This window comes from Convolutriloba macropyga, chromosome 7, assembly GCF_964194025.1.
Source record: "Convolutriloba macropyga chromosome 7, txConMacr16.3, whole genome shotgun sequence".
NCBI classification, from domain to species: Eukaryota; Metazoa; Xenacoelomorpha; order Acoela; family Convolutidae; genus Convolutriloba; species Convolutriloba macropyga.
Window position 1 is genome coordinate 42407487 of NC_134474.1, and position 19166 is coordinate 42426652.

General features: G+C 35.4%; 1 protein-coding gene across 1 annotated transcript; it reads right to left on the minus strand.

The window, feature by feature from the left end:
• Positions 1-14038: 14038 nt before the first annotated feature.
• LOC142342295 (uncharacterized) lies at positions 14039-15424 on the minus strand. The gene has a single exon (XM_075393581.1). The coding sequence runs from the start codon at positions 15233-15235 to the stop codon at positions 14453-14455; it is 783 nt and encodes a 260-aa protein (XP_075249696.1). The 5' UTR covers positions 15236-15424; the 3' UTR covers positions 14039-14452.
• Between the last annotated feature and the right edge of the window lie 3742 nt (positions 15425-19166).

Genomic DNA, 19166 nt, shown 5'->3' on the forward strand with positions numbered 1-19166 from the left:
GAAAAAGCAATCCAAACGGACAACAATGAACAAGAAAGAGATTTCCAAAAAATTTCAATTAAGGATGTTAATGAGAATTTAGTTATTGGGAGCAGCATTATTGGAAAACTAGATCGACATACAGCAATACCTGCTGATATTGGGGTGCATGCTTATCGGGAGTCAACAACAAATGAAAAATAGAGTACTGAAGGATTACGAGGCAAAAAAATTGAAAACTTTGGTCCTACAAGACGGAACCAACAACGTGCTGAAACATACTTCTAAATCTGCTGAAGTAAACTTTGAAGAACTCAAACAACTGGTTAATCTTTGCATTGAAAAATTCACACCAGAAACATTTGTACTCTGTGAAATACCACCTTTAAAGGATCTTGAACATAACACTCAAAAGAACAAGATTATAGATAACTTTAATTCTTTACTTCATGATAACTATGACAACGATGATCGGTTTAAAATTTTGCCTCTAAACGATTTTGTTAAAAGCGCTGCAATAAGAAATGATGACTCAAGGAGCTTTAACTATATGTTCTATGACAATGTTCATTTCAATCATCCGCATGGCGTTCCATTATTGATAAATTGGCTACTAACTCATTTGTTGCCATCATCGAATGGTCGAATTGCTCAGTCCTATGGGTCTCCCCAATCAAGAGCCGCCGACAATACGCAATTGAGGCAACCATTGAAAATTGTAAGAGCTCAATTTACCAGACAAAATAGGTACCAACCTTTCCAAAGGGCAGTAAATTACTCTCATAACCATTACAATAATCAGTTGCCCTATCGCGCCAACTTTAATGCGTATAAATTCAATGGTTCTCACAGCAGTTATGGCTTTTAGTGTAAAGTATCTGATCAGTTTCTGATGTAGGAAACCACACAATATTGTATTTTTAAATGCTTTCTTTCTTTGTTTTAGCTCGAACAAAAATTTTCGTTTTTCTTTGTTTCTTATTGCTGTCCTCAAGATTTCCCGCGACAGCAGTAAGAACAGAGGAGCACGGGTACAATTCAAAAACTCTAAGTTTAAAAAATATTTTGGCTGTGAAAAAAAGTTCCAATAGAAGTGCTTACTCTCTTAGTAATAAACTGCAACATACTGTACGCATTCTTCATACTAATCTTGCTGATCAGCTGTGGCGACATAGAGTTGAATCCCGGCCCAATTCTGTCGTTTGCAGAGGCTAAAGCATCATGCAATGCGGACAAAAAGAAACCTAAAATTTTCCAGGTTTACTGTCGAAGCTTTGTAAATAAAAGACGGGAATTAAATGCAATTGTTGGAGAACTGCCAGAGAACACTATTTTTCGTTTCACAGAGACATGGCTCACTAGCAATGATCATGATGACTTTTATAGCCCTAAGAAAGACCAGTACGTGTGTTTTGAATTTGACAGAGCGAAAGAGGGCATTTCAAAAAAGGGGCGGAGGTGTAATGCTGCTTATACCAAAAATCTTTGCTCCAAAATTGAGGAAGGATCAAAATATGTTCTCAGTTGACTGTGAAAAAATTTGAGCAGAATTAAAAATAAACAACCAGAAAACACAAAACAAAACAATCTTACTTAATGTCACTTATTCTCCCAACAAAAACAAAACGGTCATCTTTCTGGACCAATTGGCTACAAACATTGATAATGCAATAGTCAAGGGTCATAAAATAATACTCATGGGTGATTACAACATTAATTATCTGAACTCAAAGGAAAAGGAGAAGTTCGACTCAATCTTATTATCATACCATCTAGAAATACAAAACAAATCTGAGGCAACTCGTATATGCAAGGCGAGCAAGTCTGCAACGTTAATCGATTACTTTATTTCCGATATTTACGTCAAAAAAAAACGATAGTGTGCGACACTCCAATTCTATCTGGTCATATTGCCCTGTGCACTATACAAAAAGAAGAAACAAACCCATTAAAACTAGTAGAGAAGAAAAAAATCTATGACCGAAGTACATATAACAAAGAAAAATTCCTTGATGATTTGAAAAAAGCAAACTGGTCAGTCATATACGAACAAAAAATGCAAATGAAATGCTGAAATCGTTCGCTAAAATTTTCACTAGTGTACTGCAAAAACCCGCGCCACTAAAAAATGTGTTAATCAGAAACGACAAATCTTGCTTTGCTCGTTCACAAACTTGGTTGAAAGAGAAAAACAAAGAATTACAGAAAGAGTGTGACTCTAGTTTGAAATAGAAAAATTTCAAAACCTCCTCCGAATTGAAACAGAAGTTGTTCTGCTTATCTAACAATGATTTCTATAAATTTTATCAGTCGTTAGTTATGTCATCTTTTAATAGCAGAAAACGTTGGAATCTTATGAAAGAAATAAGAAACTCAGCTAGAACAAGAAACCATATCTACAGTTGAAAAGATGTCTTCAATAATTATGTCACGGAGCCCAGAAAATAGCAACTCTTCTTAATTACAGGTTTTCACAGCTAGGAAAGTTCATATTATCAGACCAAACTTACGATACGAATATATCGATGACTTTGCGGGTAGATCAGCCAAAACTTTTTCGATGAGTTGTATTACAGAATTTGAAAGCTTACAATGCATTAAGAAGCTCAATAGAAACAAACCACAGGGACCCTCAGCGCTAGCCCCTGGGCTTTAAAAGATGCATTTTCTGTAGTTAATAAATATCTATGTTTCATTATAAATGAATGCATAAACACCTCTACCTTCCCTGAGATTCTAAAAATCGCTGATGTAACACCAATTTATGAAAAAAACTACTCCGAGGAACCAGACAACTACACACCTATATCAAAAACACCCTGCATTTCGAAAATTATTGAAATCCTTATCAAAGAGCAATGTACAGAGTACTTACAAAAAAAAACAAACTACTAAGTCGCTCTCAATACCGATTTAGGAAGAAACATTCTAGAACTGACGCTCTCGTTTACACTACTGAATTTATAAGACATAAAACAGATCAAAACAAAAGTGTAGCTGCTGCCTTTCTAGACCTTTCAAAAGCATTCGAGTCAATAAGCCATGTTATCCTTTTAAAAAAGCTAGGAAGATTAGGTGTCGCTCTAAAACCATAAAATTAATAGAAAGTTTCATCTCGGAGAGAAAACAAACAGTTCTAATTAATAACATATTCAGATGAGATTACTCTAGAACGTGGTGTGCCTCAGGGGACAGTGCTTGGTCCTCTTTGGTTTAATATTTATATAAACGATCTGCGAGATCAAATTGATAAAAACTGCGAGGTGGTACAGTATACAGATGACACATTACTCCCTGCTTCCGCTCCTATACAGCAAGAGTGCAAAACAATTATAGAAATAAATTTAATATTGCTGACCAAATATTACACAAGTCTAAAACTACAATTGAATACATCAAAAACTGAATTCATACTATTCATCCGCAAAAGAAACTTCAGCAAATCTGAATAAAAAAATCGGGAACAAAATTATTACAGAGTCCAAAAGCGTCAAGTATCTTGGGGTACATATTGACAAAAATCTGTTTCCAAGACGAAGTGGATCATCTTTTATGAAAATGGCGCGTGAAATAAAAACAATTTATACACTCCGTAATCGGATACCAACGTTTCTAATGAAAACGGATCTGAACGCATTTGTTATCAGCCATCTACACTAATTATTACTGTTAATCCAATCAATAGAAAAAAACTTGGTTATATCGCTTGAAAAGCAACTAAATTGGGCCATTTGTGCTTGTTACTCTAGCAATAGAATGGACTCAACAAAAGATCTCAAGATGAAGCATTCTGTTCTCCTTGTTGAATATTTCATCAAACTGAAAAGAAACACTTACATGTGGAAATTGAGAAACTGTCTTTTACCCAGGTTTAATCCTTTAGATGTCACAACCTTGCCCACTTGGTGCATCAGACAAAACCTTAGAAACAGTGACATATTTTTTGATTCCATACGTCACACTCAAAAATTAGATCGTTCAATTATAAAAACTGCATCAAAGGATTGGAATTCATTTTCTAGAGAACTAAGGGGTTTGGAAAAGAAAAAAACCTTCCCAAAAGAATTTAAAAAATTTTATATTAAATCTTTTTCTGATATTAAACAATATACAACTTATGGGTCGGTTAGTTGGAAATCTATCAGATTTTAAAAAGTTTACTAAACCACGACTCATGAATCAACACTACCTGACTACCTGGTCGAGCTAAGAATTAATTTAATTTAACTTAATTACACTTATGTACTGAAATAAATAACCACACTCCAGGCAGTATTATAAGAAAAATAAAGACCAGTACGTGTGTTTTGAATTTGACAGAGCGAAAGAGGGCATTTCCAAAAAGGGGCGGAGGTGTAATGCTGCTTATACCAAAAATCTTTGCTCCAAAATTGAGGAAGGATCAAAATATGTTCTCAGTTGACTGTGAAAAAATTTGAGCAGAATTAAAAATAAACAACCAGAAAACACAAAAAAACAATCTTACTTACTGTCACTTATTCTCCCAACAAAAACAAAACGGACATCTTTCTGGACCAATTGGCTACAAACATTGATAATGCAATAGTCAAGGGTCATAAAATAATACTCATGGGTGATTACAACATTAATTATCTGAACTCAAAGGAAAAGGAGAAGTTAGACTCAATATTATTATCATACCATCTAGAAATACAAAACAAAACTGAGGCAACTCGTATATGCAAGGCGAGTAAGACTGCAACGTTAATCGATTACTTTGTTTCCGATATTTACGTCAAAAAAACGATAGTGTGCGACACTGCAATTCTATCTGGTCATTTTGCCCTGTGCACTATACTGAAAGAAGAAACAAACCCATTAAAACTAGTAGAGAAGAATAAAATCTATGACCGAAGTACATATAACAAAGAAAAAGTACTTGATGATTTGAACAAAGCAAATTGGTCAGTCATATATCAACAAAAATGCAAATGAAATGCTTAAACCTTTCACCTTTTCACTAGTGTACTGCAAAAACACGCGCCACTAAAAATTGTGTTAATCAGAAACGACAAATCTTGCTTTGCTCGTTCACAAACTTGGTTGAAAGAGAAAAACAAAGAATAACAGAAAGAGTGTGACTCTAGTTTGAAATCGAAAAAGTTCAAAACCTCCTCCGAATTAAAACAGAAGTTGTTCTGCTTATCTAACAATGATTTTTATAATTTTTATCAGTCATTAGTTATCTCGTCTAATAATAGCAGAAAACGTTGGAATTTTATGAAAGAAATAAAAAAACTCAGCTAGAACAAGAAACCATATCTACAGTTGAAAAGATGTCTTCAATAATTATGTCACGGAGCCCAAGAAAATACCAAATCTTCTTAATTACAGTTTTCCACAGCTAGGAAAGTTCATATTATTAGACGAAACTTACGATACGAATATATTGATGACTTTGCGGGTAGATCAGCCAAAACTTTTTTGATGAGATGTATTACAGAATTTGAATGCTTACAATGCATTAAGAAGCTCACTAGAAACAAACCACAGCGAAACTCAGCGCTACCCCCTGGGCTTTAAAAGATGCAGTTTCTGTAGTCAATAAATATCTATGTTTCATTATGAAAGAATGCATAAACACCTCTACCTTCCCTGAGATTCTAAAAATCGCTGACGCAACACCAATTTATCAAAAGAACTGCTCCGAGGAACCAGACAACTACAGACCTATATCAAAAACACCCTGCATTTCGAAAGTTATTGAAATCCTAATCAAAGAGCAATGGACAGAGTACTTACAAAAAACAAACTACTAAGTCGCTCTCAATACCGATTTAGGAAGAAACATTCTAGAACTGACGCTCTCGTTTACACTACTGAATTTATAAGACATAAAACAGATCAAAACAAAATTGTAGCTGCTGCCTTTCTAGACCTTTCAAAAGCATTCGACTCAATAAGCCATATTATCCTTTTAAAAAAGCTAGGAAGATTAGCTGTCGACTCTAAAACCATAAAAATAATAGAAAGTTTCATCTCGGAGAGAAAACAAAGAGTTCTAATTAATAACATATTCAGATGAGATTACTCTAGAAAGTGGTGTGCCTCAGGGGACAGTGCTTGGTCCTCTTTTGTTTAATATTTATAGAAACGATCTGCGACATCAAATTGATAAAAACTGCGAGGTGGTACAGCATACAGATGACACATTACTCCTTGCTTCCGCTCCTATACAGCAAGAGTGCAAAACAATTATAGAAATAAATTTAATATTGCTGACCAAATATTTCACAAGTCTAAAACTACAATTGAATACATCAAAAACTGAATTCATACTATTCAGCCGCAAAAGAAATTTCAGCAAATCTGAATAAAAAAATCGGGAACAAAATTATTACAGAGTCCAAAAGCGTCAAGTATCTTGGGGTACATATTGACAAAAATCTGTCTCCAAGACGAAGTGAATCATCTTTTAAGAAAATGGCGCGTGGAATAAAAACAATTTATACGCTCCGTAATCGGATACCAACGTTTCTAATGAAAACGGATCTGAACAAATTTGTTATCAGCCATCTACGCTATTTATTACTGTTAACCCAATCAATAGACAAAAACTTGGTTATATCGCTTGAAAAGCAGCTAAATTGGGCCATTCGTGCTTGTTACTCTAGCAATAGAATGGACTCAACAAAAGATCTCAAGATGAAGCATTCTATTCTCCCTGTTGAAAATTTCATCAAACTGAAAAGAACCACTTATATGTGGAAATTGAGAAACTGTCTTTTACCCAGGTTTAATCCTTTAGATGTCACAACCTTGCCCACTTGGTGCATCAGACAAAACCTTATAAGCTGTGACATATTTTTTGATTCTATACGTCACACTCAAAAATTAGAACGTTCAATTTTAAAAACTGCATCAAAGAATTGGAATTCACTTTCTAAAGAACTAAGGGGTTTGGAAAAGAAAAAAACCTTCCCAAAAGAATTTAAAAAATTTTATATTAAATCTTTTTCTGATATTAAACAATATACAACTTATGGGTCGGTTAGTTGGAAATCTATCAAATTTAAAAAAGTTTACTAAACCACGACTCATGAATCAACACTACTTGGTCGAGCTAAGAATTTATTTCAGCTAAGTACACTTATGCTAATTACACTACTTGGTCGAGCTAAGTACACTTATGTACTGAAATAAATAACCACACTCCAGGCAGTATTATAACAATTGTCAAACTCTGTTACTTGCTATGACTGTTATGGTTAATAAAGTGTTCTTTTTTATTGTTAAATTATCAAATATTGCAAAATAGGCAGTAATCACCCTAAGAAGCCTCGACACAAATGATGTAGAAAATTTAATTGTGATCGGAAAAGGTAGGATGCAGCAGTTTAGCAATTAAGCTTTCCCAAATTTGACTCTAGAAATTTGATCAATGTGAGCTGTCAATCATTATCAGCAAAGCATTTCATTGGTCTGGCAGTCGTCGTTCTTGCCCAAAATGTGAGAAAAAGGCGCCTAATTTTTGTTGCTAACGAAATTACTGAAAAAAATCTAATACCAGCCTGAAATCACAATGGCACAAGCGTTAAAGCAGCCAATAGACCCGCGGATAGGAGCCAAGACAAATTGAGCGGAAAGGATTTGTTACACAAAAGTTTTTGTCAGAGCGTTCATGGAAACTCCGGATCTTCTTGCCGTTCGTTCGGCCACAAAAAGAAGATAAAGCAGGGACGCTCTTAATTGAGTCCAGATGTTTCTTATCGAAAACAAAACTTTTTAAAGCTAGCTATGCTCTTAAATGTAGTCTACAAAAACTAAAAAAACCATTGTAATGAACAACAATATAACGTAGAAAACATTGAGCAATCAAAACGACAAGTAATTGTAATGTCTGAACAAAAAATCTTCCCGTGCACCATTGAAGCTTCGCCGCACAGTGAAAGATGCAAGAATTGTTCTCTCAACCCCAATTTGGAATCAATCGGAACGTTGCGCGCCTGTGGAAGGTCCAATACAGCACCATAAGTGCATTTTAATTGGCCAAAGAACCAATACTTCATGCAAAAGATCGCATATGTCAATGGTATTTAGTGCAGTATCATCGTATCTCTATACAATGAGGAATCAAAGCCACAAAAGCAATTGTGCACCAACAGCATTACGTTATCGGTCTCCACCAAGAACTTCAAACTTGAACTTCTCTTTGAAAATGGAGTGATTAAAAATTTAAGCCGCAAGACCACTCGCTTTTTTGGACTTCAATTATGAAAGTGTGTGAACAGATATTAAAAAAATAGCCGGAGGAGTCCTCGATTGACTCGAAGAAAAGCTTAAATTATACCCCAGCCAACTAGTAACTAAAAAATATTAAATTTGTTATACCGTCCAAATTGAAACAACAAACGCAGGAAACATATTATCAGGGAAAGGCAAATTTTCTCTAGGACAATTTTCATAAGTTGCGACCCCAAAAGCATTATTTCTAAAACGTTATCCGGTAAGACTTGATTGCGTTCAGGCAATGAACATCAAATGATGAAAAACGCAACCAACGATACATCTCGAAAAAGGAGAAAAACGAGAAAAAGGCAACAATTAAGGGACAAAATCGGAAAAACCTGTAAAATTTGTATATAACATTCTCTACAAATTGTGATGTCTCAATAACTCTTTACAACACACCTTAAGAAACAATTCCTCCTTATTCATTGAGCACCCATACGACAATCAAACAAAATGGAAAACAAACATGAGCAAGATTTTTAATAACCACGAAAACTGGAGAATTGATTAAATTATTTCAAAATAATTGCTATCAAACCTTAATAGGCTTCACTTAATTAAAAAAAAAGAAAAATAAAAGTAAAAAAATGAATTCAATAGACGACTGAAAGCCAGAAAAACAGAAGAATTAGGCAAAAGCTTAAAAAACAGAGAAATTAAGTAAAAATTAGTTTAAACTTAGTCTATTGTCGCCAATTAAATCAACCATAAATTGATGCTAACAAAATAATAAGGCCACGAAAACCAACTTAAAATTTGTTCCGACCAAACAAAAATAATTAACTCAACCCCACACAATAAAAACATGAAGAAAAAACCGCTAAAAGTGTCTAAAACGACGAAGTCACAAAAACAGCTCAAGAATGCATCTAAAATTCTAATACATCATTGAGATAGTCAACACTGCTCGCTAACGTACAGCTAACTTTTAATATTGTTTAGAACCCCTATAACCCCAAAGTAAAAATAAGGAAACTGCTTCGAAAAATCTACACGTGATCAAAATTTTATCTCCACTAGCGAACACTTTTTCACAACTACTTTTCTCGCTCTCTCTCCCAAAAACATGATAAGAACAGATTATCACTCTCTTCTCTCTTCTCTTCAATTCTTTCAACCTTTTTACCTAAATACTTAGTTTTCACGTGCGGCACTGGCTTTCACATCAATCAAAACAAACATAGCTGGGAGAATTCCGAAAACGGCCCGAAGAGGCATCTCCTCAAAAAAAGCCTTTCAGAAAACTACTACATACCAAAACCACACAAAATACAATTTAAAGTCAATTAAAATCAAAGAAAAACTTAGCCTCAAAAAACAACTGAAAAAAGAAGAGATTTATTCCACTACAGTATAAAGAAAACCTCTCTTTAATCAAAGGGAGATGACAAAAATACTCAAGCAACAATAAGAAAGCAATAATAAGCTGGCAAACTCATCTATATTTCAAGGAAATTTGAAAAACTTCAAGAAATTGACAAAAGCATCAACGTTCTTATTTTTTGTCAAACTTACCAAAAAAAATGCCAGCAATAGATGTTTATTCAACACCCAAGGAATGCAATGAAACAAAACTATGCGCCAAAATGGATTGCGGGGGGTGTTCGGAGCGCGGGAAACGGGCATGAGGGTTACAAGTAGAATGAGGTGGAGGCTAGACAAGATAGGGACAACAGTGGGTAAACTCTAAACAACTCCCTCCGTTCACAGCATAGTTTTATGCCCGCATCCTTAGAGACTAGTAAGGCATAAGGCTCTGCGAGAACTGCTTAGCGATTTAATGAACTCCGGCTTTTGCTAGTTTAATCTCGTTTTTGCGGACGAAAAGACAGATGGTCAGACCAGAAAAAGACAGACAAAAAGTCGATATAGTATGAAAAATTGCTTTTAAAAAAACCAGCAGGACTAATGTAGTTGCTAAAAACATCGTTTGAGAGCAATTAAACGCACACACAGTTTTTAACAAACGTGATCCTCCAAAACTATGCGATGCTTATTGTTAATAAAGAGGATAGCAAATCGATTCAAAGAAAGGACGCTTTCAGTCAATTAAATCTCTCCGCTTTAAAACGGGTTAAAATGGCAAACAAAAAACATAGATGGCAGATTGCCAGAAAAAAGCCGCAATAGTTTCGTAGATCTGCGGTCTCAAAATGATAGTAAAAGAAACAGAAAAAAAACCTTTTTTATTAAATGCTGAGATGTTATCAATGCTTTCGATTAAAAACCTGATTAACTTATTGCTGGTTCTATTATTCAAGTAGGTGCTCTCAAACTACCTTCAATTAGAACGACACAATCACTTGACCTTATCTCTCTAAACTAAAGTAAAAAAAAAAAGTAGCAGGAGAAGTCCTGACGTACAATTCAAAGAATTTTCATTGACTAAACAAAAAACTAGACCTGCAATGAACTATGAATGGATTTGGGAAAACCATTTAGAAAAAAAATCCGATCCAAAAAATCGAAAAAATAGTAAAAACCAAAATGAAATTACCGATTGTGAACAAAAAACCACTAGCGAGAAAGCGAATTTTTGTTCAAACACCGTTTTTTCACTCGTTTTTTAATATTAGAGCGAAAAAAATTCAAGCCACAAAACCACCGTTTTATCACCGTTTTTTAAAATTAGAGCGAAAAAAAATCAAGCCACAAAACCACTCGCTTTTTCGCTCCACTTCCTGTTTCGGCGTGACCACAACTACCACTCCAATTTCACTTCAAAAATCATGAAAATGTGTGAACAGATCTTAAAAAAAGACAGCGCCCCAATACAATTCAAATTCTTTGAACTGTAAAAAAAGCCAATTTCAGAGTGAGGAAGTCATTTTTGAGAGTGAGTTTTTAAGTTTATTTTTAAGTTTATTTTTAAGTTTATGTGACCAAAAGTTAATCACGCGAATGGATAAAATTCGTTCAATTCAGAGTGGAAATCATGATGTCATACACGCAGAACAGTTGCAATTGCATGGACGAATGGGAAAACAGGTTTTAAGTGATTGTGACGTCGAAAATTTAAAAAAGCATAGCAGGACAAGTCCTGACAATTTAAAGAATTGACTAACAAATTACTAGACCTAGTCGATAAATGGATTGGAAAAACCACTTAGAAAAAATATGCCAAATATAAGAAGTAGCTCAAATCGAAGTGAAATTGCCGCATGTGAACGAGCAACTACAATCGACAAAGCGATTTTTTGTTCAAACACATTTTTCTCACTCTACTCAAAAATTATAGTAAGCCAAAAAACCACTCATTTTTAAGCTCCACGTCCTGTTTCGATTTGACCAAAGCCACTTCTCCAATTTGATTTCAAAAATCATGAAAATGTATGGAGATATTAAAAAAAACATAGCCGGTAGAATTCCGGAGACGACTCAAGAGCCGTCTCTGGTAAAAAAAAAACCACGCCACCGTAAAAAAAAATAGTACCTACTGAAACACCTCATGAGAATTTATAAAATATTCGTCAATTAGCCTTATTGTTGTGATAAATTTATTAAATAGCTCCGGCTGTTTAATAAATCTCTTCGAATTAAATGAAATTAAAACATCAAAACGAGATGGCTCATACTTAGAGGAGTCCATCAACCATCTTGTGGAGTGTACTTGGCCAGGTATTGATGGGAAGGGCTGCATCATAGGGACAAACACCTGGGTGCCGACACTCATCCCCAAAAACGTTCGCAAAGTGGTTACTGTTTGCCAGGAACTGGAAAGGAAGCGTTGCTCTGCTGTGGGGGACCTTCCCTCAGTCATAGAGGCTGAGGGCATTGAGCAGTACGGGCACAGGGAAAATGTGCGTATTTTTGATGTGGATAAGGACCAAGGTGAGGATGTCTTGGCAGAGGTGGTAAAGCAGAGAGGGCCGGTGTCGCAATCACTTCAAATGTACATGTCATCCCTTACCAAGTGGAGGTAAAGTGCCATTTCCGATAATAGCCAATTTTGTTAGACGTGATACTAATCATCAGTTGATGAAGAAAAAAAAGAATTCAAATTTGTTAATGATGACCTGACCCTTATAAGAGATAACTAGTGAAATGTTGGTAATGTTCTTACTGTTAATGAGAAAAATAATGTCTTTATGCGGGACAAAGAAAAGATTGTGTTCAAAAATCTGTACGAGTTCCAAGAGTGGGATAATGAGCTTTTCTCTGATGTATATAAGACTGTAAAAACGTGCTTTTTGAAATATTGGGATATCTGACTCATCAGCTTGCGCATTGACGTTTCTCTTGAATACTTAACTATTTTCGAACCGCTGCGGTGACATTGAGCAACCCCGGGCCCTTTAATTGAATCCAAATATTTAGGTGTAACCATAGACAGTCACATTTGTTTTCAAACAAACGTTAAAAAAGTTATGAAAAAAATGGCTGTTGCTATCAAAACTTTTGAATCTCTACAGCATTGATTTCCCACAACAGCATTACCCATGCCTTTTCACGCACTCGTCATTAGTCACTTAGAGTACTCTGCTTTTTTTCTCTTTCAGATCAGTTCAACTTTGCTGCTTTCTTTGGAGAAACAGATGAATTGGGCTTTGAAGTGTGTATTTTTTCGTTCTCGTATCAAGTCAAATGAATTGAGAAAGCGTAAAAATTTAATCAGTATAATACAGCTAATCGAGTTGATAACTTTAACGTACTACCTCCGTTACATTAGAAACATGAAAACAGCCTTTCAAAAACATCTTAAATTACCTACGGCCAGCTATAGGATTAACAAGCGCACAACAAAATAATTGAGCAGTTGGCCTGTGATAATGGCCTGTGAGCAGTTGAACTAAAACAAAAACTTTTTGTTTCTACATAAATTATTTACTCATTTTATAATTAGCGACAGCTAATTCTATACAATAATATAGTGTTCATTCTCATGAAAAAAGCTCTTAAAAACAACTTGAATTTACACGCTAGAAAATAACAACTTTTAAATTTTGTAAGGGCACACAAAGCCACGGACAATTTCCTTCAACCAAATAGAAGTAAAAAAAATGCCCGTCCAACAATTGGTAAGTCATAATAGTATTTAAAATTTGTCTAAGGTTGTAGAAAAAGGACGAAATGCAGGAAAAATGACATAATTATTTTTCTCATATTTCTCACCAAAAATGTTTCATACCAACGAAGAAGTAATCACTTGGTATCTAAACACTCTTTAAATAAAACACATATTAACACCAAAAACCAGTAAAATCAGTAAAATATAATCAAACCTCTTAACCAAAAAAATTGAAAAAACTTTTAAAAGCCGCATGTGAACAAAAAAATTGCTCGATTAGAAATATTTTTTTCACACCTCAATTTCTCGCTCTCTCTCCAAAACAGTGGCATGAAAGACTCTTTTCGCTCCGCTCTTCTAATTTGTTCAGCAACCAAACCAATCTACATTTTTTTACGCGTTTCATTTCCTGCTTCAAAATTCAATCCAAAAAATGATTTTAAAGAAGGACTTCTCCAATACTCCTCTTGTCTTGGAGTCATAAAAAGACAGCGCCCCAATACAGTTCAAATTCTTTGAATTGTCTTAAAAAACAAGAGAAGGTCAAAAAGAGCCTCAGCTATCGCTTTGCGGCTATTGATAAATCATATGCAAATAATTAAGAATAGCGGTGGAGGAGAATGATTTAGAATCATATCCTGCAACAAGTATTTTGGTATGCTTACAAATAATATACATTTTTCTCTACCGGTTTAACTTGCTTAAAACTCTAAACTCAACTCGAAACTTAGCTAGTTCACTTACCTGTTCTAAGAGACGAAAAACACGTTTGCAATACCAACGGCTCCACAAAAACCATCTGAACAATAATTAAATTTCATCCATTCTCGTTATCATTACACTTGGTTCGAAATTTATTAAATACTATTATCAATATAATAAATGGAGTTATAACAATATGCTTGGGATTTCACACTGAGTAGAGTATGCTTTGTATCTAATTCACAATTGTATTAATATTCAACATCTACTGTACGAAATATAGAATTCATTCATGATTCATGCAATCTGAGGTAAGAGAAAAGCACTGATAGACTTCTATAAAAAAGACTTGTAACCAAACTGTCCTCATCTACATGAGATTTCAACAGAAATGGCATGTCAGAAATCAAATATTTGGGACATTGAGGAAAAAGTATCTTCAGTTTAATACCAGTCTGTTTTTTTGTTTTGACTAAGCAACTCCCACAGCATGCAGACCTGTATTCAAAGCTAAATAATGAAAGGAATCAACACTTTGGTATTCTTCTTGTACTCCTGGTAATCCTCGTTTGCGCCATATTTGTCATCGGAAGATTTCTCCAACATCCTTAGAGAGAAGAATCCCAGCAAGAAAGTGACCCAAGCGGGTCCAATAGCAGCAACTAAGATCCACCACCACTCACTGAAAACTGTGACCGCTGAGATGTACAGTCCCCACCAGAGAGTGATTTCGCCTAAGTAGTTAGGGTGCCTAGAAATGCTCCATAATCCAGTGCTGATGAACTTCCCTGCATTTTCCGGCTTTTCCTTAAACATCAGTTTCTGTTGGTCGGCGACTACTTCACACAACCAGCCCAGGAGCCAAATTGCCCAACCGATGTATTGTCCCACGAAAGGATCCTTTCCGTCAAGTTTTCCCCATTCGAACAGAAACAATGTCGGGAATAATGTCAGGAAAACCCATACCGCTTGCATAGTCCACGTGATGAACAACTTGATTGGATTGACTTTGATGTCATCGAATCGTCGATCCTTCCCATCGCGCCAAATACGATACATCAGGAAGAGGCCCAACCTCGCTGCCCATATCACAACGCATACATACTGAACGATACAGAGTGCATAGTTGTAGCGATCATTCATAATAAAAGAAATAGAGACGCAAGTTATGAAGGAAAAGCCTCCGACCAAATCGAAAAACTTCTCCGTCTTAAGAATGGCAGATATTATAAAGCAGAGCCATTGGATTGCAACGTCCACAATCGCAACAATTGCAATGACAGGGAAAGACATCACAGAGTATCTGAATATCAAAACAACTTTTTATAAATGACAGCTAAATTTCAAGATTCTTATTTGCGGAATAATCAAGGCAACATAAGTTGAACTTTATACATTATAAGTTTAACTTAGACTGAGTAAACTGGAATTGAAAGAATAGACTGCTAAACTTACGTGAACCAACTGGTACTATTATAAGCGTACTGTGCAAAGCACTACCAAAGCGGAAACACATTACCATTAAAGCATTATTTGAGTACACAGTGGAACGCATGAAAACATACGTCAACGCACTATTACAGGAAGCGGGACTATAAAACATAGCGTCTATCAGAAAACGAAATACCATATACAGAGCAAGCCACCAAAAGAGAAATCTGCACTACATCTTGAACTTCAGATTTCTCAGGATGTACTTTACCGATTGGAGTGCCAGCTTTAAAAATCAAATATGAACATAACCGACTAACGTCGGGCGAATTGATCTCAAACGACCGGCAAGCGGTTGGCTTCGTCAGTAGCTAGACAGGGTTTAGTGAGGCTAGCTTCAGCTTGATTAGACTCTGCAACTTTTCGTTTTCTAGCCTTGTTAGTAAATAAATCAAATGAAAAACTGATATTTCAAAAATATGCAAAATATTGCAAAATTTAAAAGAGCTTCCAGATTTCGCAGTGAAAATCTTCAAAAATATTTTTTCATCTCTGGAGTTATGTCAAGTAGCCCATCTGCAATACTTGAAAAGCTTCGTTGGCCAGTAATGATCGTTAAACTCAGAAAAGGACAAAACATTCAAAGACAATCGCAAATTTTAACAAAACCCTGCTAAAATTCAAGATATTGAAATCTTTGAAACCAATTCATTGTCTCAAGACACTATCCAGCATCCCTATTTCAAGCTTTAAATAGTTTCACCGGCTCAAAGATCTATAAACTTGGAACATGACAATTTTGAAAAATTTGAAATAAAATTTTATCAAAAAATTGCTAGAGCTTGAGTCATTAAAATATTGATACCCATTCCATTAACTCCAAAAACTATGCAACAGCTTATTATCGAACCTTGGAGGAGGACCCTAGGACCCTGATGCCGGAAAAAATGATGAAAAATTCAGATTCAAAAAAGTTGAAAAAATGCAAATATTTTTTGAAAAAAGCTGATATTAAAATCTTGAAAAACATTCGATTACATCTAGAAGCTATGCAGTAACCTATAATCAAACCCTGGAGGAGGTTATCTGGCTTTTGAGGCTGGATAAACCTGAAAAAACGCCAAAAAATGCAAGACTTGAAAAAATTGCAGGTTGCATTAAAAACTGCTAAAATTTGTGATAAAGTTTAAAACTATTCCACGGCCAAAAAAGATTCTAAAAACTTATTATCAAACTCTAAAGGAGCTTTTCTGACCCTTGAGGCTCAAAAAACGTTAATGACAATAAATTATAAAAAAAAGTGAAAAAATGGCAAAAAAAATTGTTTAAAAAAATGCTAAACTTCGTGATGTTAAAATCTTGTAGGACATTCTATTACCTTTAGAAACAATACAATAACCTACAAATCCTAGAGGAGGTTCTTAGGCTCTGGAGGCTGAAAAAATCTAAAAAAACTAAAATTTTCAAAATCCTTGAAAAGCAATTTTTATAAAAAAAAAATTGCCAAAATTTGTGACATTAAATAGTTGAAAATATATCATGTGGCCAATAAAAGTTTGTCAGTAACCTATTATCAAACACCTTAGGAACTTTTCTGGCCCTTGGGTCTGGAAAAAACTGAATATGGACAACAAATGAAAAAATGAAAAAGAGGTAAGTTTTGTCAAAAAAAAAACCGCTGAAATTCGTGGTGTTGAAATCTTGAAAAACATTCTATTACATTTAGAAACTATACAGTAACCTATTGTCAACCCTAGAGGAGGTTCATTGGCTCTTGACGATTGAGAAATCTAAAAACCGACAAAAATTTTAAAAATTTGAAGAAAATGTAAGTTTTATCAAAAATTGCTAAAAATTGTCGCATTAAAAAATTGAAAGCTATTCCATGGCAAACAAAAGTTTTTCAGGAACTTATTATCAAACTCTTAAGGACGTTTTCTGGCCCCTGCGTCTGGAAAAACGTGAATAATAAAAAATAAATGTCAAAAAATTCAGAAAATGTGCACGTTTTGTCAAAAAAATGCTAAAATTCGTGATGTTAAAATGTTGAAACCATTCTACTACCACTAGAAACTATGCAGTAAGCTATTTAAAAAACCTTGAGAAGGCTTCTTGACAGCTAGGGCTGAAAGAACTCAAAAAATGACGAAAATTTTCAAAAAGCTTGAAAAAAATGTGAAAATTAGCATAAAATTGAGTTTTTTAGCGATCGGTTGTTCATCAGTAGCCACGAGGCGCGGGGGGGGGGGGGGGGGGGGGTGCATTGGGGGATGGGGAGGGAGGGCAACAGTGGGGTCGGGGGCAACAGTGCGGTGGGGGGCAATAGTGGGGGGGTCACCAGTGGGGGTGTCTTCAAAACAGTTCGAGCTGAAAGGCTCTAAGAGCACTTAATGCCCACTGGGCGATACCTGTTTATCCCGTTTTTGAGGATGAAAAGTCAAAAGCGTCAGACGAAAAATTGGCCAAGCAAAAAATTGCATAAAAAAGACCGACAGGACTAATATAATTGCTACAAACTTCGTTTGAGAGCAATTAAACACCGCTAAAATTACTCAACTGTTGCGCAAAAATTGCCCCAATCATTGCGTACCAGGGCGTACAAACATTTTAAGAAAACGAGAGAAAGCCCCTATTCGGTTCATTGGCAAGATATCAGTTCTCAAAAACATTGAAGACCATTAAGATCTATCCCCCAGCTTATCGGGCACAAAACTTTCACGATGCCCCTAAACTGCACGTGCGATTTTGAACATAGTAACGTGCTATACAACAAATTAAGTAAGTGGCGTCATATAGAAGACAGCTGTGAACCAGAGGAGATCCAGTTATTATTGCGCTCCATGATTTTATTATTCTTAACACTAAAGTGCCTTCTAACTATGTTACGAAGAATTTTCAAAACTTTATTGCATAAAAATTTTGTATCAATGCCTGTTATGCTCATAGCTTAATCAAGGCCTGATCCTCGTGGTTTGCTGTTATGCTCATGGTTTAACCCTGTGAAGCGCCGTAAGCACGGATTTTAGAAGACTGGTCAAATTCTCCGCGTTCATTCTCCACGTGTCTTGGCTATGTCAAAAAGAATATAACTTCTGCCAAAAGACAATCTGGTTATACTATTTTAAAAGATCGATCCAAAATTTTGATCTGCTGCCAAAAACTTGATCTGCTGTCCCATATTATAACGGTACCGGGACCCATATAACCCGTTTATATACATTCGATTGAAAAACATCGTCAGAAATTTGGAATCAGGCAGCTCACTAAACAGGAGACCTACATGCTGTCCTCAACAACACTTTAACAAAAGACAAATTGAAATCGAAACCCTGACCCAATGATAAGTGTCTATTTGACAGAAAATAGTTCCCGGTTTTAATCAATTGTGCAGAGGGAAAACACGCAAAATATTCAAGGATCTCAAGACTGGAATATTGATCCTCCATGTGATGAAATCGAATCTCCAGGAGGTAGCAGCAGACTGCTTTTGTCCTGAAGCAGTACCACCAACTCCACCAGCACACGCACCGAGAGCCGCACAAACTGGACGTCGTTTGGCGACACAATTTGAGTAGCCTGCTCAACAAGTGAAGAGAAAGCCAAAATTGATTAAGAACCAACGTAGAGCGAGATAATCGTCTTGCGAGGGTAGCACACTTGTTACGTTCAGACGTAGTTGTCAGTAGTTTCGAGTGAACATCCAAATCACGGCGCCGATGTTCCGCAGAGTTCTACTCCCAGTTGGCTACTACACATCTTGAGTCTGAGTAATAAAAAAAGGTCAATTAAGAGA

Excerpts from the sequence above, each read along its gene's own strand:
- LOC142342295 (XM_075393581.1), bottom strand. The coding sequence starts at position 15,235 with ATGTCTTTCCCTGTCATTGCAATTGTTGCGATTGTGGACGTTGCAATC.